Source organism: Nyctereutes procyonoides, unplaced genomic scaffold (assembly GCF_905146905.1).
Source record: "Nyctereutes procyonoides isolate TBG_1078 unplaced genomic scaffold, NYPRO_anot_genome, whole genome shotgun sequence".
Classification (NCBI taxonomy): domain Eukaryota; kingdom Metazoa; phylum Chordata; class Mammalia; order Carnivora; family Canidae; genus Nyctereutes; species Nyctereutes procyonoides.
Window position 1 is genome coordinate 21,904,246 of NW_026575128.1, and position 27,892 is coordinate 21,932,137.

A 27,892-nucleotide genomic window follows, 5' to 3' on the forward strand; every position below is an offset into this window, starting at 1 on the left:
TCACTTACCAATGAGAATTAGAATGTGAGTCTTGGAGCAGAAAGGATCAGGAGCCTATTTGCTTGCATAATACATATATTATTGGCACCTAATTTGCACTGAATATATGCAAGCTCTTTGCTCCATTTCTCAAGTATCCTATTATTGTTTACACTTGCAGCTGTTATTATTGCTAAATTCAAATTAATCACAGGGTGTTTCCACATAAGTCACTACTGTCTTATCAAAGCCAATGATAAAATAAGGAATGACTTGATGATAGATATGAATATAGATATTCCTAATCCCTAAGTACACATACTTAAGAGATTTTCTCCTTTGTTAAATTTTACTTATCAAGAGTATGCATTAAAAAAAATCTAATTATTTTGCTGTTCCATGGCTCACACATGAAATAGTCTTCCAGAGTGGTAAATTCTAGCACACGAGGAGCCTGTGGACTAAAGAAGAGATCATTCCTTTCAATGATGACTCCTTCTAATTGAATATCCATAATTACAGTATGACATCTGATATTTCAGTTGCTATGCAATTAACATTTTATCCCTTCTTCTACCTCCCAATACATAAATAGTGAGGATGCATGAACTTCATTGTGCCAGGATGGTTAGGTGGAGATATTTGTTGAGATTTTAAGGAGAATTTTAGAACATTTTCCAGATTCCAAAAGATGAGCAATAAGAGATTAATTTTTTGCCATCAACAAACTTGAACTGGGCACTACTTTAGTGTGACTCAGGAACTTCACACATCCATAAGATCTCAATTAGTGAGGTACTTGCTGATATAATGTGGAAGACGGGACATATACTTGAATGCCCCCAACTTAAGACATAAAAGGATGATTGCCATAAGCACAGTATGTACTACCATAAAAACAGAGTACACATGTGTGCATACAATAGCTGTATATCCAACAACAGCTATACGGAGGAAAAAGTTTCATTCTACCTGAAGAAGTTAAAAAAAAAAAAAAAAAAACCTCCTTTAATAGGTAACATTAGGATGAGATCTGAGGGTAAAAACGTATTTTCACTCCAAATCCTATGACTTGTTCTCTTTAGATGTGTATCAGTAGCATTATTCTTGTGTTAACTAAACAAGAGAAGGGTGATACTTTGACAAAATAAGAAAAGGTGGGCATGCAAAGAAGGAAGGAAGGTATAGAAGGCCAGAAAACATCTAAAGTATGTAGTAAGGACTCTGAGTGAGAAGGAAGAAGAGTAAGTTCTTGAGAAAGAGACTATAAAAGATGAAAAGAACCAAGATCTTATTCCCAATGAGTTAAAAATAAAAGAATGGGGAAGCAGGAAAGTCACTGCTGTAACGCTTCTTTGATACACCCACCAGCTAACACCATCAAGGCAGCCTAGTTTATCTGGTGCCTGAGCTGACATAAGTAGCATCAGAGGAGAATCTGTCTACAGATCACATGTATAAAACATCTGCGGCTCAGGTGCTTGTTCAAGAAATGCAGATGAGGGTGAAATAAGAAAGTACTTCATTTGTCGATGGTCCAGAAGTTTACTAATGTGAATGCCTAGATGTAAAGGAAAGGATACAAAGGAAGAAAAATACACTTGTTTTGATGGTGGTGGGTATGACCTTTTTCCTACAGCCCACGCTGATCTTGTTATAAGTAGAGTATTATTTTGTGAAATCATTCTGGCTTGCTCAGGGGACCAGCCTGTTGACTGTTTCTCCACCATTCCTGGGAGGACAGAATGACTGCCCCAAACATCACCCAATGTTGTAAGAACTGAGTAATGTGAATGAATTTATCATCTATTCAAATATGAGGACTCAATGATCTCTGATACAAAGTTAGCATTTTTTCTCCTACCCTCCTTTACAATAATTTGATATCACTGTCTGTGCTTTTCACAAATGCTTCTCTAGAATCAGATGATTCCTTTCAAAACTGTGGCTATTCAAACTGGCAAATCATACCTAAACGAAGGTCAGTTCTACTTAAGTGATCCTACATTCTGCTCCACACAACGCCATAGAAAACTGCCCTAAGGATCTCTAAATTTCTTAATAGCCTGAAAGAGTCCATGTATCTTTCCAACAAATTTCAGGAAAAACCCATATCATAACAAAATAAGTCCAAGAAATTATTTTTAAAGCACCCTTTTTATACCAAAGATTGTTCTACACCTAAGGGGATGCAATGATGCCCCTACCAGATTCTCAATAAATATATAAGAAAAGTATGTGTAAGCAATAAATACCATGCCAGGCAGTAAGACACAGGAGATACACAGTACTGGGAAAATAAATTACTAAATTAATTCTAACTGGGCTGGCTCAGAGGGGAAGGAAATGGTTGCCTTAGAACTCAAAGCATTAAAATGATTAGGGTAATCAAGAATTTTGTGGAAGCACAGTTTGGAGCAAAAAGTTTGCCAGAACTGGGGGCAAATGGGATCCTATCAATATAATGAATGATTTAAATGAGTAGAAATTCAGTGTGTTTCCTACCAAGAAGTTACTCTAAATTCTCTTTAAATTGTTATAAAAGAATTTAAGTTACTTATTTCCTTATTTTTATTTACTACTAAGATCCATCAAGACCATGACCAAAATATATCTTGTTTTGTATAATAATATTTTTTAAAAGAGATGAAGCTAATTTTAACTATCTTCCTTCTTCATGTCTTCAAATTTCCAAACATTTTTGCTTTTCTATTTGTTTTGTTTTTGTTTTATTTTTCACTACTTCTTAAGTATTTTTAAATCCCAGTAGGCTCTGATAAATAATTACCCTGGAGCATATTAGAATTACAGAGCCTCAGATTAGTTTAAAGACTGGAATTTGAAAATGTAATTGGCTATAAAATTCATAGACTCTTATTATGGTAATAATCTAGCTTCTGTTGAATCCTGAATTTCAAGTTCCTGCTAAGCACTGAAACTTGTTTAAATTCATTCAGAACAGAAGTGTTTTATGCGGGGTGAGCATGTGAAGCATAAATTATCTATAGTCTAAATAACCCTTGAAAATAAGCCTACCATAAAATTCAGTAGGCTAATTTTTCCCGTCTCAGTAAATCTAGCACAACGTTGAAAGAGATCGCTCTTCTTAGTATGAGATCTAGGTGAAATAATCACCCTGAGTTAGAAGCCACGTCGTATGAAAAAATTTAATTGTTTTTTTCTTCTGGGTGGATATGGTCGATGTTGCTTATGTTTAATTATACAACTACTCAAAGATAAACATGCATCAGAATCACCTGGAGGGCTTGTTAAACTAGACCGCAGAATTCCACCCTCTGTAGATCTGGAGCAGAGCTTAGAATTTTCATTTCTAAGTTACCAGTAATAGAACTGCGGCTGTTCCAAGGACCTCACTTGGAAAATAACTGTGTGTACAGACAGACAGAAACACACACACACACACACACACACACAGACTTTCTGAAGACTTTTTAAGAAGATAACTGTATGTGTGCACATCATTCAACCAAATTACATCCTTTAATCTCTCAGTCCTTTCTTAGTTATTTGGTAGTAAATATAATCACTTCCATGCAAAACTTCTGTTTTGACGTGCAAAGCTGGCAAAACCAATTCCCAGCTGCTGGGAATGCCTTAATGCTGAGGCCACATTTGCCAATAGAATCCTGCCTGCTTGGATTTAAAGCCAGGAGGATAGATACAAAATTGGCATTTCAATAAAGCTACTTTGCTAAACTTTAATAACACCAATTCTGTTAACCTTGGAGGCCTGATCGGAACACAAATAAATGAGGAAATCCCTATTGTTAACGTTTTGCATATTTATTGCTATCCCTTTTAATGTGTAAGGGCATGTCAGACTATAACATGAAATCTATTCTCTACTTTCTGGGTCTTTATTTTTGCCTTTTCCCCTTGTTTTATTAGATGTGGACACCTGAGGTACCTTCAGTAGCAGCTTTTCTACATTTGTAGAAAATACAAAAACCTTTGAAACAGTGTTTGCAGTCTCCTTCCCTTCTTAACTTTCGAATCATTTCCTATCCTTGGTCTATAATCTGCTTTAAAATTTTTAACTTTTCACTCCACCAAATGAAAATTACATCTATAGTTATTTTAATATCTGTTTTAAAAAGAAATGTCATATTTTCTTGTGTTAAGTAGTACAGTCAGATTCTCAGATGTTTAATTCAATGTTATCCCTTGTCTATCATGTAACTCAAATAAAGAGAGAGAACCCTGGAAAGGAGAATGCAGTACAAGCAAGCTGGGGTTGGGGAGTGTGAGAATATAGAAATTCAGAAAAACATGGAAACTGTGTGACACCCCAGAAGGTGATCACATGGTCATCATCAGGCTTTGGGATTGATTATGGGGAGGGAAGAGAATGCCCCGAGTCAGATAAGCAAGGATTTGGGTATAGCAGATCAAAATGTGCCCAATTTAGAATTCCATCACATGATCAACCTTCTTATGCCTTTCAATTTGGGAGGGGCTAGGGTAGAAAATACACAAATGTAAAAGTCAAACTTTCTACTTTTTTTTTTATAAGGTTATGTAAAGTTATAGAAGACAAGGTTAAAAGTTAAAACTGCTGATGTATGGATTACTTAGAAGTGCCTCCAGCAAGCAGCATAAGTAACTTCAAACTGCTGGCACTGTTTATATTTGAAGATTGTAAACTCTATTCATTCATTCATTCATTCATTCATTCACTCAACAGATATTTATTACGCAACTTCTATGTGCCAAGTGTAGGCAAGGGAAATAAAGTTGTGAACACACACGTCTTGCTCAGCCTAGGGGTTAAAGCATACCGAGAAACAACTCATTGTACTAACGTGTTGACTATGGAAAAAGAGGTACATGCAACTGTGAAGGGCTCACGGGGGTCGAATCTTAATTGTAATGTCTAGGTGCTCCTGCCAAATTTAAAGAACACTAATTTAGAATTTAAATTATATGCTGGGGGAAAATGAGTCTAACCTATATTTATTTTCCTTTAGCAGTAACTACAGAGAGGAAATGTGTCCCTTTAACTTTGGGGAAGGCTATTTTCCCTTCCTGAAGGTGGGGAGGGGGGAGACTTAGATCAGAGCTAATTGTTCTGTGATTAATATTTTCCCTCCCGTTGCTCCGTACAGCTGAGATGACATCCATTGCACACACAACAGGAGGTAAGAGAGTCAATCAATTAGAGGAACAAATTAGTTCCAGTTCCTACAATTTATTTGAGGTTGGAGATAAAATTGCCTGAAAATATTAAGAATATTAAAGATCAGTGATAAAACCTAAAGAAATATATTTATACTCAAGTTTGAAAGGCAGATGCTTAGTTGACACTGCTCCTCTGTAGATACGTGACGTTAATGCAGTAATAATTATAGTTTGGCAGCAATTAATAAATAGACTGTCAAAACCAGTCAAGTTGTGTTCATGGTTTTGGAAGGCTGCTGATTTTAGCTTTGACATGATGTGGCTGAAGTGTTCTTGAAAAGCTCAAAATTGTTAATTAAAGGATGCAATTCTGTAACTCTCCTTCTACAGGTCTAAGGTTGGAAATTTTTGGAAAAAAAAATTCAGTTGCAACCTGATATCTTCTTTGGGGTCCATGTATAGTTGACAATTTGTATTTAGAAAGACATAGTATGTAGAAATATTCTAAGATTTAGGAGATTGGTAAACCTACAACCAAGAAAACATGAGTCAACTTGAAGAGATGGAATCTGATGGAATCCTTAGGCCACATCGAATTCTAGGTTGCTTTTGTTGCAATATCCTAATGTAAAACTCAGGGTAGGGACAGAAATCATGGTGGACTAAGAATAGCCCAACTGTAAGTGAACTCAAAGTCCTATCTCATGCAGAATAACCAGGAAGTTTTAATCTGCCAAGAGACTAAGGTTTCCTCTGGCTCAGGGAATAAGAAAACAGAAAGAAAGGAATGAAAGTGGTCAAGAACATTTCATTTAAACAGTGAAAAAGGCAAGATGGTCAAGAATATTAATATAAATTCTATTCTTTTAAGATTTATTTATTTATTTTGAGAGAGACAGCATGAGCACGTGCAGGGGGCGGGGCAGAAAGAGAGAGAGAAAGAGAATCCTCACGCAGCCTCCCTACTGTGCGTGGACCTGAGGTGGGGTTCCATCCCAGGACCCCGAGATCATGACTTGGGCCGAAATCAAGAGCCTGACACTCAACCAACTGAACTACCTAGGTGCCCCTAAATTCTATTTTTTTAAAGCAGTGATAAGAAGAAATTTAAAGCCATAATTTTACCAAGTTTTAAGCTTAGAGATTAGCCTATATGATCAAAGCTGCCTCAGCCCAGAATGTAAATCCCTGATCCATTTCACACATCTGCTAGCTTGCCCAGAACGAAATAAAATACTGATATTAGTTAACATGTGTGTGCCTAAAATTGAAGACCCAAGCACGTTCTGAGAGTAATGCTCTAGAGCTATTCAAATTTAATCCCTCAGAGAAAATTCATATTTTTTAAAAGGTAGCACTGTATGTTGATGAATAAACATCATCATCTGCTTAAAAAAGTGATAGATACAAATAAAACAGCTAAGAAATAAGGAAGGCAAACAAACATCACTACCGCCCCCCGAAAAGAAGGTAAAAATAACAGAAAATGCTAAATATTAAACTTTTAGACCAAAACAAGAAAGAATTCATCTCATTTCACGCAAGTTTTCCTAAACTCTAAGTAAATATCTTGTAGAAATTTATTATAAAATTCCATTTTGTAATTTAATTCTAGGATTTAATCATGAGGAAAAGTAGATATTTTCAGCTCCTTGTCTGTGATGGTTAGTACTTATATCAACTTTTATGCCCTAATAATTTTACTAATCCCTTTAGTTAATGAATAAGTAAATCAAGACTGTGGGAGGGGAAATCCATCCATTTCAAGAACAGGGGTAGAAAATTGTTAATTCAGAAGTGACCCACAGCTACCAAAGTGTTCTTGTCAGCATTGCTTTGCTCTCCTGTGAATATTTTATTTTCTGTTTTATTATTCTTCATAGAGCCAAATGTCTCACAGTTAATCTCTATGGTACTTTTGTTTCTAAGCTCTCAGAAAGACATTGATCTGGCAGGAGGAAAATATTTGAATATAAATTGATTTTTATGCAATACACAGAAAACAAGTATTTTATTGATATAAATGGTTTCTTTGTTTGGAGAATTACACCAAAAATTATTTTGAAACAGCAGGATCCCTCTCTGGACAGTATTAGAATTTCATGCCTAAATCAAGTTGAACATTAATTTTATAGGAGTTTTCTGTCTTACGCAACAGCACAAATGTCTATGGTGAGAAGTGTCGAGGGAGCAGAGATGCAGATAAAAGCTTCCAGAAAGAAGACGTTAAGTGAGAAAGATGACAGAATGGCCACACGGGGAGAAATTGTTCTAGTTTCTTCTCTTTTTTTTAGGCCTCTTCATAAAGATAATAAAGACTTAAGTCACTTTTGTTTTTTTCAATCTGGTTGTGAACAGCAGAGGAGTCGGGTCTAAACTATATATGCAGCACAGGAAATACACTGACATCATGGAGACAGGTCACATAAGAAAGGGGAAGGCTGCATGACTTTGGGGCGCTATGGACCTTGTGTGTAGACATTCGGAAATTAGCTGACATTGTGGCATCGAGTCCCAGGCGCCCCTCAAGGAGACGGTGGTCCTCGTCTCTAACCAGCATGGCCAGAGACAAGTCTTGGGGGCAGCAGAAACTCCCTGCATTGTTCGCTGCCTCCGTTCTTCTAGTCTGTTCAATGCCAGGCCATGCCTCCCTCATCCGGAAGGCTGTGTTCTCACTCGGAACTATATTCAGTCTTTGATGATGGACTTCTAGAAAGTGCCATCTTCATCAGCTGATTTCTACAGACTTTTCTTCTCTCCAACACCCTCTGCGAAATGCTGGCTTGCTTGCTTACTTGTGATCATGAATAACATCATGATTTTGCACACTCCCCTTTTTCAACACTGAATGCTCTACATCCATTTTCTCCCTACCAGCTGCCTTCTCACTCTTCACATGTCAGCATTTTGTGATAGAAAAGATTCAGTAACAATGTGTGCCCAATATTGTGTAGGTTTTATATTCACCCTGGATTTGAAGCAGGCCTCCATCTTTCACCACTGAAAATGCACTCTCAACTCCCCAATTACCAATCCTCCCCCACGTTGAACTTAATCTGCTCTAACATGCAAAACTTGGAAGTGCATTCCATTAGGTACCTGTTATTATTTTCATCTTTGCAGCTTTAAACTTCCTTTTTTATTATTTAAATTCAAGTTAGTTAACATATATAGTATTATTTTCAGGGATAGAATTTAGTGCTTTGTCAATTGCAGAGATCACCCAGTGCTCATTCCATCACATGCCCTCCTTAATGCCTGTCACCCAGTTACCCCATCTCCTCTCCAGCAACCCTCCGTTTGTTCCCTATATTTAGAGTCTCCTCCGGTTTGCCTCCTTATTTTCATCTTACTTTTCCTTCTCTTCCCCTATGTTCATATTTTGTTTCTTAAATTCCATATGAGTGAAATCATATGGATTTGTTTTTCTCTGACTGAAGCTTTAAACTTTCTAGTAAAACTACATTTTCCCTATTCTTTCTACCTCCAGCCTCGAAAATTCTTATATTAAGATGCCAGTCTAAAAATCTCTCTCATATATTTCAGTTTGACTTTATAATTTTCCTCAATTTATATTAGTGGTGTGTGTGTGTGTGTGTGTGTTTGTTTGTTTAAGGCACAAAGCTTTCACACAATCTTTTGTTTTCAAGGATTTTTTTCCATTGATTTTTTTTGTCTTTGATTGCAAAAGCCCCTGAGTGATTTTCTACCAACAAAATATCCAGTAAACAAGCAGAATTTTATTAAGTCATATCTCCTATTTTTATTCTATATTTCACCTGCAATACAGGGTGGCTCAAGGATGATTGAAATCAACACTCATATTTTATTCATATGATCAGTATACTTTTATCTTAGTAAAAGTGTTAGTTTATCTGTAATATAATATCCAGTTATGAATTTGTAACTGTGTGCCCTCACTCTGAAATATCTCCTTAGCCAGGTGGGTATTATTTGAGCTTCTAGGTATTGATATTAACCATTTTAAGGAAAAGCAGCATAGAAAAAAAAAAAAAAACACTTGGCTCACTTGGCTAAATACAAACATATTTTCTCTCAACAAAATCATCATAATTTATAACCAGACTGATGAAACTAACTTGAGATTCTAATCATCAGTGATCTTGACCTACACAATAGGGAACTTTGCAAATCTGCTCATACGTGTTGTTCTACAGTGAGGTGGAGAGGATTTCTACTTAATGTTAAAAAGTCATGATAATACAGCATTTTGAAATTAAAAGTCATCTGACACCTTCCAAAGAGGAAGTTGGGTACTTAGATCACTTTTCTTTTAGTATGTCATAATATTACATTTTGATCAATAAGTTTAGGAAAAAGGCCTAAAAACATGAGAGGATTGCCTATAGAATGGCCTTATTTTGATGAGATTATAGTGTATAATTACTGAATATAAAATGAAAAGGCAATTTAGCTCCATATATTGCTGTCAGGAAGCCAGCATGCCTGCTTATGATGTAAATGAGAAAGTGTTTACAGATCGTGCTTCTCAATGCAAACTATTACACTGTACTCTTTCTCTGAATATCTGAGATGCAAACTGTGGTATATTTATCAGTCTTATTACTGAGCTACTCAGATGGAAATGGCATTAAATCCAACTATTGGCCAAAATGAAAGTTTACAAAAACCCACAGATAATGATTTTTATCAAAGTCACATTTTTTTCACAATGATGCTTAAATGTGACATGGTGACTCAATGGTATTTGATAGGATATCTGTTCTTAAGCTCTCTTTCTGGAAGTGGTATGATCTGGGTTTTTCAAGAGGAAAGAGAAGCCATGAAATTTTTTTAGAGATGTATCTCTACTCTATCAAACCTTAACTTGATGGAGAGACAGAAAATAAGCCATTGCTTATTAAGAGACAAAAGCGAACAAGGAGGAGAAACAGCAGCAAAAAGAACCCATCACGAAACAGGTAGAGACTATGTTACATCATGAATATAATATGCTGTCTCCCTTTCAACTATTCTTTCTAAACCTAGGACTCCCCTGATTTACTACTTAAGTGCTCCTGAGTGGATCAAGGGGTAGTTGTTCACTGTCCCCTCATTTAAACTTAAAGTACCACACACAAACCCGACCACCACCAACAGGAGAGACACTGCTTTCTGTATAAGCATCCTTAAGAGTTAGAAAAGCTTCCTCAGAAGTCACCCAACAGATTTCCTCTCCTATCACAATACTCCAGAACTGGATCACATGCCCTTTCTTATGTAAACCAACAATAGATAAAAATAATGAGATTACCATGAATTATATATAGATTATATGTAGTGGGGGAGAGAGAGACTAACGAAGTTTATCTATGAGTGGAGGATAAGGAAATAGTTGCCTGGGAAAAAAAAATAATAGTAAGGCTTATCTTAAATCAGAAAGAGTGAATAGCTGTTAGGTAAGCAGTTGACATGTGATTTTATAATTATTTTATAAATTGTGGGTATTGTTTATTCAGGTCTCATGTCCCCAAGTTAATTTGTTGGCACACAATAGAAGATAGAATTTAGGAAGAATAAGCCCAATCACCACTTTCTGTACTTCATATCCGATGCACGTGCGCGCGCACACGCTCGCACGCACACACACACACACAGATATACCTAGCAAATAAACTTAGTCTTCTGGCCCCACTACATTCAGATATGTTAAATCTTCTCAATGGCTTTCTATCTGGAATCTTCTCTCTGTAGCCTCCTATAATTATTTCTACTACAGCATATAACACATTGGATTCTAACCATCTGTATGCATCCCCAAGCATACAGATGGTAAATGAACTACTTGAAATTTATCCAAAGCACCGAGTATCATGTCAGACACATTGTAGGCACCCAATTTATTCATTCATTCAACATCTATCTATTCATTTATTAGTGAGGCAGAGTTCCATGGACCCTGGAGCTAGCCTGTTTCACTCTAAATCTTTGCTCTAATGCTGTGCATCCTTTGGCATGTTTTCTCATCTATAACAGAGAGATAATAATAATTGCCTGACTCCCAGGGTTTATTTTATGAGCATTAAATGAGCTTATATGTTTAAAGGTCTTATGAAAATGTCTGGCTAATAGTATAGGCTTATAAAGGGTTACTATTTTTATTTACTAATACAGTATTTCTAACTGTAGTCTGCAGAATTTCTCATCTTGTTTGCCACAATCTGAACTGTGAATGGATCGATTTTAAAGCTTTGCTTCACTGTGTGACAAAACAATGACAGTTTGAGCACAGTTTGATAAAAGAGGGCTTTGAGTTGCAAGCTTAGATTTTCTCTCAAGTGCCTGCAGCTCAGAAACAGCAAGAGTTCAGAGCTGAGTTTCAGCAAAGCAATGGAAAATGGGAATTCCAAATTATCTATCTGTAGCTTCTATAGAAAATATTTTGAGAGCCAATTGGCTTGATTTGGCTATGCTGCATCTCTTCAATCACTGCCAGAAGCATCTAGTTTCATCTTACTATGCAAAAGTTAAAAAGAGGTAACTCCGATTAATATTGTACACAATGAGCATTTTCACTTAAAACTATGTTAAAATGATCCATGCAAGATCAATTTCATCTCTAGGTTTTCACATCTACGTTTTTTGACAAAAAAAAAAAAATTAAGAGATTTTGACCCTTACTGCACAATTTTTAAAACACAGTGAATATTTATTTGAAACCTTTACAATGGGGCAGCCCGGGTGGCTCAGCGGTTTAGTGCCGCCTTCAGTCCAGCGTGTGATCCTGGAGACCCGGGATCGAGTCCCACATTGGGCCTGCTTCTCCCGCTGCCTGTGTCTCTGCCTCTGTGTGTGTGTGGGTGTGTGTGTCTCTCATGAATAAATAAATAAATAAAATATTAAAAAAAAGAAACCCTTACAATGCATTTGAAAGGCTATTTTGGTATCTCTTCTTGACTATGACTCTGCCATTCTTAATAAAATCTTAAGAGGCCCCGTCAAGCCATCAAAGTTTTCCATTGAATGGTGCTTTTAAAATAAATGGCAGCTTTTAAAACTACAACAATAAAATATTTCATTAATAGAGAAATGGGTACATAGTAAACCAATTAGAAAAACAGTATTAAATTTGTGAATTCATTATATGCTTTTCGAAACTGCTCTCATATTCCAATTTTCAAGATTTATTTGCCTATTATAGGTGGGAAGCTTTCAATTTTGTTTATGACCCCTTGATTTTCTGTATCATTTTACAGTAATTCAGTTCTTGGGCTTTGAATTGGATATGATTTACTTGTTTCCATTTTTTCAATTCTCAATCTTATAGGTCTGAAGGGGGGAATACTGTAGCACTAAATATAGTTTCCATTTGGCTCATGGATTTATTTTTATTTTAGCTAGTTCCTCTGAAATTTATATTGCCCTCAATTGCTAAATATAATTGTGGTGATTGATCTTCTGGGAGTGAGAAACTCAGTTTGTTAAAAATTTTATCAAGTTTATTGCTTTATAATAATTATTTGTAAACAAAGCTAATGCTTTCTCTTTGTTCTGTAGGAAATCTATATTTTGTGTACTCTAAGAAACCATGAATTACAAGATGCACCATTATTTTATAGATGAAGAAAAAATGCCACAAATTAAGCTATGTCAAAATGGTTTCTTATCACTTGAATTTTTATTTTGTACTTACTGAAAAGTCATTCAGACTTAGACTTTCTTTTGTGTCACTTTTATACATGCAAATGAGGAAATTAAAGGCAAAATAGATTGCTTAGTAAGTTCCTAAAATTTCTAAACCTGTTCGCAATTCAGAGTTAATGATGCCCATCTCTTTTTACACACCACTTACCTGTGTTTCTTTAAATATTGCTCCACTAATGCTTCCAAAATCTTCCAAGACACTTGACTCTCATTCTGCTGGTTTCGTTGTAGAAGCTTACAATAGAAATCTTTCGACCACAACAGGGATTCAGATTCCTTCCTCAAATGGCTTTTCAGTGATTTGTTGACTGGAAAGTCAATGGCAATAGCAAGCAGGCAGAGTGTGCTGGCCTGGCCAGCAGCGATAGTAAGATGCCACAGAGTATAAGGCAAATCCCCATTTCTGAGACGCAAAAAATGCGAAAAAAAATGTATTTAATGGAATGTTTTAAATCCTCAACCATCAGTTGGCCTCCACAGCATCTGTGTAGGCCTGCAGAGCACTCCATACCATCAGTTCTATCACTCTTCACGTGCATTAAGGTAGGAATGCAGGAGAGACTTAGTAACAGAACTCACCACCTCCAACTGTGAATCTAAATATTCAAAAAAACTACCAAGCTTAGTGAACATGGTAAGTTTTACTTCTCACTACACTTTCTCGATTACCAGGAACAGCTACTCCAATTCTTATCAATATTAGGTTTTATAGTATAGTACAATATACTATATACTGGAAACTCAGAGCTGAAAACTAGGCCAAAGGAAGCAGGGTAACTGGAGGAATGACACCGCACCATGGTCACAGAGCTCGGAAGCCAGGCTTCACCACTTCTTAACTCTGTAACAATAAGCATGTTTCTTCTCTCCGCCTCAGTTTCTCCTGAGTACTTCATAGCGTCAGTCCCTGAAGGAGAAAATCTATGAGCCTCACTCCCGTTTTCATGTCAAATAGTGGCATTGGCCTCATTGGTCCTGCTCCTTCCATAAATCCCCTGTGATTATGGCGGAAGGGGGCAGCCATGCAATCTACCTAGACTCTTGCCCATCATGAGTCTGTGAGCAGGACAATATCACCGGACAGGAGCTACTAACAGATAAGCACTGGAGTTCACATCTCGAGTACATCTCCCACCCGCTATCTGCAGGATCCATTGTTAGATCAGTCTCTCCCAGAGAAAACAAAGTTTAAAAAAGAAAATAATGATTTTGAAGTAGATGGGCCAACTTGGAAATAAACCTTAGTAGTGATGACATTTTTTGACATAGGACATTTTTTTTAAAGATTTTATTTATTTATTCATGAGAGACACAGAGAGAGGCAGTGGACATTATTTTTTTATGCAGTCAAAACTAGGGCAGCCCCGGTGGCCGAGTGGTTTAGCGCCACCTTCAGCCCAGGGCTGATCCTGGAGACCCAGAATCGAGTCCCACATCGGGCTCCCTGCACCGAGCCTGCTTCTCCCTCTGCCTCTCTCTCTCTCTCTCTCTCTCTCTCTCTCTCTCTCATGAATAAATAAAATCTTTTTTAAAAAACTAATCAAAACTAGAGCGAGATGGGAGGACAATAAGTAAATTCTTATTATATCGAGTATCTTTCCGTATTTAAGGAAGCTGGATCTTGAGCAACTAACTGCTTTTGCTTGTCTTGGGAAGATAAGAATGGAAGGAGATGAACACTGGTAAATCTAAAAAACTAAATTATATTTTTAAAGATATGAAAAAATTTACATTAAAAATATGAAAACTGGAAGTTGATAAGTCAAAGTTTTCCAACTTCTAGTAACAGCATCTATCTAGCCATTTCAAACATTTGAACTCTGGTTTTTAATACGTGTTTGCCTCTGAAGCTATTCTGTTTGGAGCACCTCACATCTATATCTCTCACTTAGTTCCTTTGGATCCAAATTTCCTAATTTCTGGTCCTACTTGTTACTCCTTATTCATGCTTTTCCGTCTGCCTCCTGGCAATCAGAGACATGTTTTCAATTGTTTCACTATATCAAGAAGATAACTGAGTTGCAATTTCCCACTTCTGGAATCAAGAGATACGATCATGGGGCATATTGAGTTTCCATAATGGCAGGAAAGACAGCCAGGAGAAACTCATGGGCCGTCTTAAGGGTGAGGATCAGTGTCTTATTCTCCTTTCCTCTGCCTCCACATAAAGCAGAAGGCTCAGTAGACACTCATACATCAAGGGCCTAGTACATGATAAATTAGACCTACACTAAGTATTGTTCTCCCCTTTCTTTGAAGGGAAAGAAAAAACTGAGAAGAAAAGCAAAGATAAGGAGAGCAGAAGGATTTTGATCACAGAGAAAGAAGGAAAGCCAATATGACTATCAGTGGCTGTGAGAGACAGGTTTATAAGAAGGAAGAAAGAAGACATACGTAGCCCTCTGCATAGAGCCAGGAACTAGAGACCGTGGTGGTGGTGTCTTGAGTGTACACTTATCTTCAAATCATTAAGTTGTATACAGTAAATAGGTCCAGCTCTTTTTTTCTTAATATAGATGTCAAATTGTTTGGGCACTGTTTTTTTGATCACTTGTTAAAGAAATACATAATTAAAATATGTTGGTACCATTTAAATAGTTATTCAAAAATTCTGATTTTTGACGAGGATAGAATACCAAAGAATTTTGCTTTGAAATCTGGAAAGCTTTTTCCCCCAAAACAACATTTTTGAGTACGTATTTAAAAAGTCCAGTCTAAGATGATTCATAAATAGTGAAAAATATGCAATTGTCTTCCTTCATGTTGTTAGGTTTTCCTAATATGGTTAAGTTCTCATTCGACATGTTCTCTAAGTCAAAAGCAAATTCTCCTTTCTTTGGCAGTAGGTACAAATATTTCATTCCACATCTGTCATTTCTTTTCCATCACTTTCTTTAACATATACCACAGAACCCAAGGTTTTCTCTGAAAGACATCCTGAAATCTCTTTGTTCCTTGTAAAGTTTTCTTGGTTTGTGTCTTCTAATCTTATTTTCTTGGTGTTTTGAAATAACACTGGTTCCAGCTTGCTTTTCTCAGTCCGTTGCATCACATGATCATCCACTTTTGATCATTAGGTCATGACTCGACCTAAATAAAGTGGCAAGTAAATAAATAAGTAGATTCCTAGGAAATGCTGCTGGTGACTGTTGACTATTTCCTTCCGCTCATGCTCTTCCAGAATCACCCTCGGTATAAACATCTATACACCTTCTTAGTGTTTGTAGTGTGATATTTTAGGGTTGGGGAGGGATGCTGATTCTATTCTTAAAGTAAAGCTAAGCAGACCCACTTAAAGTCAATGTGCAAAAGTATTTATGACAGATACAGCCTGAGAACCATGCTCTTAAGAAGAATTCTCCCCGTACCTCTTAGGAAGCTTTTGTGGCTTACTGAGTAAAATCTGGAGGTAACTAGATCTATTCTGTTAAAAAGAAGAAGACGACGATGACGATGACAACCCAGGAGCCTGTACTTTTTATGGTTTCTGAAGGTAGGCGGCCTGCTGTGCTTCCCGTGGCTCCAAGGTCTGAAAACAACCTTTCATCTCTCACCCTTTTACTGGGACTATCGCCAGCATCAGCTGTCATTGCCATGAGAGGGACCATACATAATGTCTGGCTTTCCTCTTTCTTTCTTCAAGAGAAAGTATCTACTCAAACTAGAGACAGGATATACCTGACTTCAAACATCGGCAAACATGTGGAAGCTTTTGATAATGCTGCTAGACTTCACTTTCTGTCTAAGGATCCTTGAGTTTGGAAAAAATTTAAATGAAACTTTGACAATGGTTTGGGTTTTTTGTTTTGATTTGTTTTTTTGTTTTTGTTTTTGTTTTCCAAAAATCTTCCAGAGTGGGTACCGTAGGTCAGATTCCCTGGGAAACTTCTCTGAGTCAGAGATAGCCTACTGTGGAATGCTTTCTAGGTGAGGGAGTGGAGAGAGCAGGTTTGGACAAAGGGAGCTGCTGAAGTGAGGTGCAGTCACCAGAGGCTTTAGTTGATCCTACGGGGCCCTTCAGAGATCACACTAGGTCAGGCGGGGGGCCAGACCCTTTTACCCACGTCTACCAGCCACTGGATGTGCGCAGTCCCTGGGGAAGTGGGTTTAACCTTGAGCACGGCAGCTCCTTTCAGCCAAGGGCAATTATTTAGGGGAGACCACTCAGCTCTGAGCTGTCCTTAGGCAGCACTCTCTGAAACCAAGAGCCCTATTTCTGAAAGGAAGAGAAGGATGAACATGGCATCCTCCTCCTGTTTCCACCTACACCTACAGAAGGTCAAGGCAAGTTCTGCCAGAATAAAATCACTACCATTCTGTCCTCCATCTCAAAAATGCATTCTAACATATTCCATGGTATCTGCTGGACTCTTTATGATAATCACTTCAATAGGTACTTTCAATTTGGGGTATTTCTGCAGTAGAATGCTTTTTTTTTTTTTAAGTAGTATTTTCAGTGTCTATTTGACCTTTTTCTTCTGCTTCTTTTTCTTCTTTCTTTTTCTTTCTTTCTTTCTTTCTTTCTTTCTTTCTTTCTTTCTTTCTTTCTTTTGAGAGGTAGAGGCAGGGAAGAGGGGGAAGAGAGGGAGAGAGAATCTCAAGCAGGCTCCATGCCCAGTGCAATGCCCAACGCTTGGCTTGATCTCACAACCCTGAGATCGTGACCTAGAGATCACAACCCGAACCAAAATCAAGAGGGGGACACTTCACTGACTGAGCCACCCAGGCCCTCCTCTCCTGTTTACTTTTTAATTTTGTGTGCTATTATTATAAAATACAATACTTAAATAGAAATGGGAACACTGCTTTCTCCAGAAATGATTATGCTTATGCAGTATGGTAGGCTATCTCACTACATAATCTGAGAAATCTATATCAATTTATAGACCTAGAGATAGACATAATTAAAGTCCTACTAAGAAGAATACAAGAGATAAAGGGAAGTTGTCATGGCAACCAAAAATCCTGATTTTCCTCATTTTATACTACAAAAGGATTAACCTCTATGATAACTTAGTATTTTTTTCTACACTGTATTTTAACCAGTGGCCATTTTATACATTATATTTGCTAAATACATAACTAGAGCATTAATTCCTTCTATTTAGCTTTTTACATCTTAAAGTATTTTTGAAAATCTGGCATTAGGAAAATACTTCTTTCTGTAAGATCCAGTTTTTCTTAAGAGCAAACAGTGTTAAAAGTTTTTTCTTTGTGTACTTTAAAATAATTCAGGTTCATAATATATTGGCAGTGTAAACAAACAGAATAAAAGCGATTATTCTACAAGTTTAACATTTTAAATGTATTTTTTACAACGTCTTTTATACAACAGTGCATTTGGAAAAATTGGATATACTTTACTTACTGTTTCATACTTTGCTTTTCTCATCTAACAGTCTAATGTACTTCTAGTTTTGTAAACATTTACTGTTAATTTTAATAACTTTATTTAATTGATCACCATAATTTAACAAGTCTGTTTCTGCTCTTCTAATATGATCAATAAGTTACAACAAACATCCTCAAATTGTTTGTACATCTCAGATTAATTCTTTATTGTGAATTGCTAGAAAAAGAATGAGAATTTCTGCAGCTTTTTCTATGTTCTGTTACTTTGCCTCTGTGAAGTATTTTTCTACCTTATGGTTTTTTCCAATTGCTCACTTTTCTGAACCCTCACCTTGATATCTACATTTAGCCACATTTACAAATGAATATGTATTAGCTCACTGTTCCTTTAACTTTCAGGTTTTTGACTATTTGTGAAACTAAACACCTTTTTTTCTGTCAGGAGGGATCTGTATTTCTTTAAGAATTGCTTGCACATGTTGTTCGTAGTGAACTTTCTCCTAACAGAATTTATTTTCTATAAAATAATATTTTTCTATTCAATAATATTTTTCCTGGTGTATTTCAAGATGCCAAATTCCAGTTTAACCAACTAAATGGCTACACCTCTAAAATTAAGCAATCAGTTTCCCACTGGTAAGAGGATTTGTGTTTTCCATTTACCGGTAAACCAATTCAAAAGAAAATCATAATTATCTTTCCGGTACTGATTTAATTGTTTAATAAAACACAAATGTTATTATTAGAGTAGACTAGTAGAAAGAACCTTAAATTAGATTAAAACTTCATAGGACAAATCACTTAACCTACCCAGTTTATTCTGTAAAATAAGACCAAGTTGCCTTTCAGGGTTGTAATGAGAACGGAGAATATCATACCAAGGATAGTATTTTGGCACACAGTAGGTTAACAAGTGGCATCTTTAGTTTTCATCAGCCCCGTTAGTTTTATTTTACCTTCTCGTGTCCTTTCTTAGAGTGGTTTTCCAAACTGTGGGTCTCAAACCATTAGAGGATTATGAAACCAGTGTATACAATTTGGAGGTACAACTAGAATTTTTTAGTGAGAAAGAGCAGAATTAAATATATTAGAATATTTCACACATAGTGAAGACAAGTATTTTCCTGTGAAGCTTTTTGTTCAGTATACAACATACAGGTGGTGAGAGCACGTATACTAGAGTGTGATGTAAAATGTACTTCTCACTATGGGCTATGGTCAAAAACTCATTCAAAATCCACAGTTTTATTGGACACTTGTCTCACAGTGTACAAATCCCTAACACTATTGTGGCTAAGACATCTAGGTTCAAATCCCACCTCTACTAATTACTAACTACTGTGTGACTGAACCAACCGCATAACCTCTATATACCTTAGTCTCCTCCCCGTTAAGTGGCTGATAATTATACCTCTCATGGGAGTGGTGTGGGAGCTATATATCTTCACAGATCTAAACCACTTAGTGGGTATCAATGACTTTTGGCTGTTATCAAGACTTGAGTATAATATAAATCTTTTCTAAATAAGCAAACAATGCTACATAAAAGAATATAAGGTTATCATGTTAGGCAGAACTGAATAATTGGCTAATTTTTCTATCTACAAAGTGATGGAGAATAAGAAATAAGCATCTTAGTTCTACGGATATAAATTCAAGGGCCATGTCACTGTTCTGAGTTTTGTGATTTACAAACAGCATCATCTCAAAATATGAAGGAAAAAGAAGAAAATATTGAGCAATTAGTCTTTGTCAGTATATTAGATCCTTAATTGCCCATTGTGTTTTTGTATTTTATGAAAGACCTTAATTTCACAGTGGTATACATTAAGGAGCATTGTCTATATATTTATAATCTTTCCTTGATTTAAAAATATCAGAAATGATAGAGAAAATATCACTGACTAGTAACAGCTAAGTTTATAGCTTTAACCTGTTTCGATAAAACACCTGTAAAGTATACCTTGTATCTGAAGAGGATTGTTTTTGGAAATGATAGAAACATTTATTGCTTCTTTAAATAAATAAATAAATAAATAATATATATATATATATATATATATATATATATATATATTCAAGTCCATCTTCTAGATGTTAACATTACTGAACCAGAAAATTTTTTAGATTTTTAGAAAGCCTTTTAGATTATTCAACCTATATGTAGAAATGTTTTATATTCTATTCTAAGCTGGGGTAACATGAAATATTTAAAAACCTGAGCAGCAAATGAGCCAGTCATCTGTGTGCAGAAAGGCTGGAAACAACTGTGTAGCCACTTTGAGGTAACAGCTGATCAGTCCAGATAACCAGCAAAAATATCTCAGTTCCAGAACATGACAAAAATTAAGTAAATATATAATTAGATGATATACTTTTAATTTAATGATGACACTGTTGTATATAGGTATTTATATTTAATGCAATAGTTTATTTTAAATTCTATCAGTAAACCATGATTCCTCAAGTATCCTCAACCAACCTGTGGAGATAAATAATAATGCATATCATAATGGGTGATTTTCAAAGCAGAGGACCAAAATCAGTTTTTGAATACATACATACTAATATTTCATACATATGTATGTGTTTATGTATGTGTATATAATTTTAGTTTTGCTGATGCACATGAAATATAAAAAGTTATGGTGTTAAAATACCGATAATTTCACCTAAGTTATACAAACAGAACTCCAAATTTTGGCAGGGATACAGATCCTAAGCTAAACAGAATCAACAGAATTAGAAAAATCAAGAAAACTTTATAGAAAATGACCTTGAACTGGAAAAAAAATACAATTTTCCACAATCTGGAAAATTCTGGATTGCCAAATATTACTAGGGAGGGGAGGAGGAAGGATGGAAGGATTGATCAATCGATAGAGGGCTAAGTTCATGGCACAGATTATCTCATTTCATAGTCACAATCTTATGTCTTCGGCATGACTATTCTCACTTTCCAAATGAAGAAACTAAAGAACAGAGAAAAACATGGCAACTTGTCAATCCACATCCACATCTGTCTGATTCTATCCTTTCAGGTTATATAAGTAGTTACTAGTGGAAAATTAAAAGCCTTAAAAAAAGAATATAGTATAAAATGAAAATCGATTATCTATGTGCGTGTATTAGCTTCAGCCATCATCTCCTTTCAGGAGACCCAAAAATCTCTGGATTTTGATTCATATTCTATAATAATTCTGTACATCTGAGATTATTGTGCTTTTAATTATACTAATATATAATTATACATAATTAATTCACAAAAGGTTTCAATTCTATAAAAATCCCATGTCTGTTTGTTGGCTATCTCCATTTCTTTGCAAATCAAAAGGGTTTTATAGGTCCATCAGCTAGCCTGTTGAGACTGTGAAGTTACTTTTGACAAGACATGCTTGTATTTATCTATTTCTGCTCCCAATACTGTCCCCTTTCTTACCAGCCCTGCCTGAAACCTTAAGTCACACAGTAAAATTATGAAAGTCCAGAATATATTTAGATTGGAGAATAGGACTTCAAGCCTACCTCTTTGGAATTCCTTCTTTTCATTTACAGAGCACTTCATATGTACTAGTAAGAAAAATCCAGGCAGGGTAGGCTTCAATTCTTCGTATTTCAGAAGGCAGGTAAATGAAGAAGTCAAATGCCTCATCAAAATTCATTTAGCTACAAAGAGGTCTAGAACAGAGGTCTTCTATACTCAAGGCTAAGATTTTTTTCATTGGCTACCTTAAGGATTGTTTTTTAACACTTTGGAGGTAAACAAACATTTAAAGGAACTGAATAAGTTAATTTAATAGAATAATTCAGTAATATAATCAAATCAAATAAACTGAAATTATTTGACAGGCAAGGCGTGTTTCATCATCAGTTCCTTGATATATATAGTCAATCATGCCACATTTATAGTGGCTTCAAACATATACCCGGCAAGACAAGTGAATTATTGATCACAGTATTGTCTACAGTAAATGTCAAAAAAAAAAAATGGGAGGAAAATGTGCCATCAATAAATGAGATTCAAACACTAACTTCTTTGTGACACTCACGACATCTTACAGTATCTATGTTATAACTGCATTGCCTATAACTGTTTTAAAAGTCACTTGTTTTGAATGCATGCTATTATTCATCAACATTTTCAATATAAATATTTTATTTTTATTTCCTTTTATAAAAAAAAGAAAATGTGGAGATCATACAGAGTGTATGTTGTCAGCAACTGTTTCCTACAGAGTTCTATAATGTATGGATTGGAAGTTAAATCTGCACAGTAAATAACTGGCAGTATAAACAACTAATAGATTTGACAGCTCACATATTATTGTGAGGAGAGTGTTTTCAGTAAGCACGCCTGGTCTTACCTTCTGGGAAAGACTCTCCACAGTGGTTCCATAAATACTTTATGAACCAACATAAAGTAATATGCTAATGATGGGCTATTTACCCATTGGCAGGTGCACCCTCTGATGTGTTTCATCTCCACCTTTGATGTGGGATCAGTTCAGCCATTTTGAATTGTTTTCTCTCTCTCTCTCTCTCACTCTCTCTCTCTCTCTCTCTCTATTTTTGGCTTCCCTCCCCTCCTAGATTCACCTGAACCTAAAATGGTGAGCGAGAGTCATCATGAGGCCCTGGCCGCCCCGCCAGTCACCACTGTTGCAACTGTTCTATCACATAATGCCACAGAGCCAGCCAGTCCTGGGGAAGGAAAGGAAGATGCCTTTTCTAAGCTGAAGGAGAAGTTTATGAATGAGTTGCATAAAATTCCATGTGAGTACTACTCTATATAGTTGGTTAAAAGAGAAATGCTTGAAAATGACCTTACCCACTGGGGGAAAAAAGCAGAACTTCTCTTAACATACTATCAACTTATATTTGAGGTTTTTTTTTTTTTTTTTTTATTGGCATAGTAGCATTCTGTTAACAAAATGGAATTTTTTGTCTTTAAAAATATTTTATACATCAAAGTCCAGTTTATAAAAAATATTGTATCTTGTGTTTAATGTAGGTGGGTATTTTTTTTCAAGGTCTGTTTTTCTCTAGAACATTCATGTTTATGGGTTGTGCTGTATATATTTTAAATTTGTATTAATGAAATCATTCCATTAGGAAGATTATTCCTAGGCAATAGCTAAAATGTGCCTTCCTGATATTACAAGCTTGATTTTCTTTTATTAATATTTCAAAATCTTCTGCACAATTTTAAACTTTTTCTTTGCCCTTATCAGGAAAACAAATGACTACCTGTTCCTAAGTGCATGTGTATGAGTGAAGCACTAAGTTCTATCAGTGCCATTTTAATCTGAAACTACAGGATGGTCTGTTTATTCAGATTTGAACACTTACGATGAACTAGAGAGTTTTTCAGGTGCTGGGACAATAGGTTTGGACCCTCACAAGGCTTATATTCTAGTGAGAAAAAGAAGTAATAAATCAATAAAGATGCAAATATTTTATATATATATATATAATATAACATGTGTAATATATATATAGGAAATCACGTTAGGTAAGAAATGATATAGAAGAAACTAAGGAAGAAGAGTAAGTGGAATATGGAAGGGCACAGAGGTAGTACATTATTTTTGAGGATGACCAGGGCTGGTTTCTTTCTTTCTCTCATAAGGAAGCTTAGAGGAAATGGAAGAAGTTATAAAACCTGGGAATTTTGGATAAAGCCCCTTGGGCAAAAATCTGCTTGTAACAGCAAGGATCCCAGTGAGCCTTACACAGGATGAACCAGGTGGAGGGTGCAGAAGGTGAATTCAGATTGTAGCACAGGCCTTATCGTGTGAGGCCTTGGGCCTTATTCTAAGGAACCTGGATTGTACCATGAGTGAAATAAAAGGCCTTTGGAGAGTTTCGAGCAGAGGTGTCCCATGATCTGACTCAGGTGCTTTTTTTAAAGATCGCTCTAGCTACAGTATTGAAAATGGGTTCCAGAAAGGCAAGGGCAGACGATAAAAGCAGGATGTTGTAGTAATCCAGATGAGAGATTTATCAAATTATAAGAAAATTATTCTATAAGAACACTGAGAAACCAAGTGAAAAAAAAAAAAAAACCCACAAGGAATCAACTTCTTGTCCCTCAGTGACTAACAATTTGTTGATCTGTCTACTTTTATCAAATTCAATTTCATCTGACAGACACTCTCAGCAGAGTTGCCAGTAATTATCATTCTCAACAGGAAAATCCACAATCTAGAGGAGGTAGAGATGGCCCAATGGATGAGAAATGCAAGTCCTCTCCCCCGCCCTGCTGCAGAGCTGATGAATGATCCCAGTACCGTTGTCATAACTTTGAGGTTGTGACTACAAGGTGCAAACCAAAATGCATATGTACAGGGGCCAACTCTCACTTGAATATTTTATCAAAATAATCACTTTAACAGAAAAGAGCTAGCAGAGAAAGAAAGAATGGACAAACATCAAATAAAATGCATATTTTGTCTGGTCTTCAATGTCACCATCTCCTCCTTCTCTAGAAGAGTAAACAACATGAGTGGTGTGGCAATCTTCTATGGGATTGTATGTTCCCTATGTATCCACATAACTCATTCTCTCTTCTCCTTTAGGCTTTGCCAAATGTCATCTTCTTAGTTAAGGACTTCCCCAACCATGCTGCTTACAGTGATAACACATTCATCCCACCCCAGCTTTGCCAGCAATTCTTGTCCTCACCCTTGCTCTAAATCTCACTATAATACTTCGTATAGCACTCCAGATGATGCTCCTTATTTTTTGTTGTTAAATTGCTCTGGATCTCTCCAAAATACTGTCAGCTCTAGGAGGGCAAGGAGTTGGAACTGTTCTTTGCACAGTCATATACCAGGGGTACCTCATACATATGAGGCACTCCATATCTACTTATTGAATGAATGAATGAATGAATGAATGAATGTCAATTTAACTTGTATCCTCAACCACCCTCTTAGACTTTGGGGCCTTAAGATGCTGAAAAATTAGAGCATCTTAAAAATCTTAGATTTTTGACATTAAGAATCATTTCAGTGCTTGACTGTGTCATCACATTGAAAAAAGCAATTTGTTTTTATCCTTATAGTGACACCTCCATCTTTTAGCCTTTCCCACTCAGAGCTGATAACTATTATGTACTTTATATTTCACTCCATGTTCATCAGCAAGAAAACAGTCAGCTGAGGGAAAAAAAAAACTATAAAACGCTCCCTTTCTTCCTTTCTTTCCCTTGGCTAACCTCTTTTCTTCCCAAGCCACTGTTCCACTCCCGTGTCCCTTTCTTAGACACTGGGCATGAGACCAGGTGATTCCTCTGCTCCTCCACAGAGATTTGCTTTTGATCAGCAACCTAAAGCAACAGAATGCTAGAGGATCTGGGGAACACCTATAAAAATATCATGCTGCTGGAACTCTCCTTGATTTAATAGAAGGAAACAAGTCCACTACCTAAATCTTAAAATATTATGGTAAATTAGAACTACAAAAACTTACCATAAACGCAGCCATGTAGTTCTATTTAAAATACGTAGCTGCATGTTTTACCCTTTTATTTTAATCCATCACAATTTTTAACTGCCTGTGTAACTGAAATTTCTAATGGGATTTGTACGCAGGGAGCAACACTAAACAAAAATGAAACAGTCTCCTAAAATCAAATTCCTTTAGGAGCATATGTTATATAAAGGTTATCACTTTTGACTTGGCATAATATAGTGTGATGCTAATGACAGGTAACAAATTAGAATATTAATTGATTTCAGTCTCTGAACTAAATCTTGGCTATCTGGCAGATGTGTTTTTTGCAAAATTGATAGCAAACAGCTTTAGTCTGTCACTTGAAATTCCCACTTGTGAGAAGAGAGGTGTCACAATGGCAAGGAGTATGCATGTCATTAGTTGGGTAATCTGCACAGTCCAGCATGGAACATATTCAAACCAAATTGCCTGATGATATCATCCATAACACCATTGGGCTTAAAATAAAATTTAAAAAAAAAAAGAAAAAGGAAATGGTAAATGCTAAGCATTTTTATCTTTCAATTCATTCTGCACACTGTTATCTAAATGAAGCAGACAACGCTTTTCAGGACGTTTCTTTATTTTGCAACTTTGATTTTAATATGACTAGGGCCATGGTTGGTTTGTAAAGCATGAACCCATGTCATCCAAGGAGCTGTGATTAAGGTTTTGATATTCATGAGCTTCTTGAAGTAGAGTGCACCTTTCCTTGAGCATAGCAGAAAACCAAATAGCCAGAACCTGTCCCTTCGTCCAGAATAAGAGTGGACTAAGGGTAATTGTGTAATTCGTGCAGAAATACTATTGGATAGACAGTTTTAACAGAGGGATTAAAAATATAAGCTCTGGACACAGACTACATTGGGTTCAAATCTAAGCTCTACCACACACTAGCCCTGGGACCTAGGAACATTGATCTTTCTGTGTATCAGTTTCTTCCTGTATAAAGTGGGGATGAGAATAGTTATCTCCACCAGAGGGTTGTTGGGTAATGGGAGCAATGCATATAAAGTGCTTAGCAGAGTGTCATTCTATAAGCATTCTGTAAATGTTAGCTAGTATTAGACTCAAGCTGTCATTTTAGTAAATCCATTGCCATTTTAGAAAAGCCCTCTATTTAGGTCAGATAGAAACCCAAGTCATGAAAACACCAAAAACTTTGCAGCCAAATATAAGCACATTGCATTCTTCTAAGCCCTTTCCAACAAAGCCTGATCAAGCAAAGATGAATTCCCTCATGGTGTTTCCTCTGCCCATTATCACCTCCCATTTTCCTTTTTTTCTTAAATAACTCTTATAATTTCACTCTCTCCCCCCTTCATCCTTTTTGGCCCACACATATGTACAAGGGTCTCCTATTCAAAAGTGCCTAGCCACACCATAAGTGCTCATGAAATGTTCTGTTTTCTTCTTTCACGCACTAAAATCTTCTCCTTACCTTACCTGTCAAGCTACCATTGTAACGTCTGCCTTCATATATATACCAAAACTTACTGAAAAACATAACCTTGATCCTCATATCTATTTCTTCAATTCCCATTAACTACTTGACTCCCTGCATTCTGATTTCCATCCTGTATGTGCCATTAAAATGGTTTTCACTTGAGTCACCAGGTACTACCTTATGCACAATTACGAAGGCCATGATCAACCTTCGTTCAGTCATCGCTTCTTGGCCTTTTGGCTAAGATCAAGTGAACCTTCCTCCAGTCAGATATTTCTGTATCATTATCACTCTCAGCCACCATTATCTCACACTCTTGCTTTCCAAGACTCTGCTTTTTCTCCTCTTCCTTCTCCCATCCCTCACTCTCTCCCACCCCTCACTCCCTCATTGACTGGTCCTCTTCTTTCATTGTCTTTCCCTCCCTAAAGTGGTAAAGGATCCAGGATTACATTATTTTTAACACTGTTCCACTTTTTTTTCCCCCAAAATGTTCTCCCTGGAATGATCTCATTCACCTAGTCTTTCAAATAAGAGATCTCCTTGTCTCCCAGATCTATTTCACCTCCAATCCTTTACCTGCAATTCATTTCAGTCCTGTTAATTCTACTCACAAAAAAACCTCTCCAACCCAGCCAGCATTCTCATATTCTGGTGTTTTCTGTTATGCTTTTCTCTCTTCCTGGACCCCTTCTGCCATTAACACTGACACAATGTTTTCTCATCCAAGAATCACTTCAGGAAAAAAAGAAAAAAGAAAGAAAAAAAAAGAACCAGTTCAGATGTTATGACTTAGATGAGAAACTTCTTCCT

At 36.2% G+C, this 27,892-nt stretch overlaps 1 protein-coding gene across 1 annotated transcript in view; it reads left to right on the forward strand.

Moving 5' to 3' along the window:
• SYT1 (synaptotagmin 1) overlaps positions 1-27,892 on the forward strand; it is a 528,733-nt gene that overhangs the window by 299,481 nt on the left and 201,360 nt on the right. Inside the window, exon 4 of the mRNA XM_055342176.1 lies at positions 22,726-22,908. Coding sequence (XP_055198151.1) covers positions 22,743-22,908 — 166 coding nt within the window. The 5' untranslated portion in view covers positions 22,726-22,742. The remainder of the gene's footprint in view (positions 1-22,725; positions 22,909-27,892) is intronic.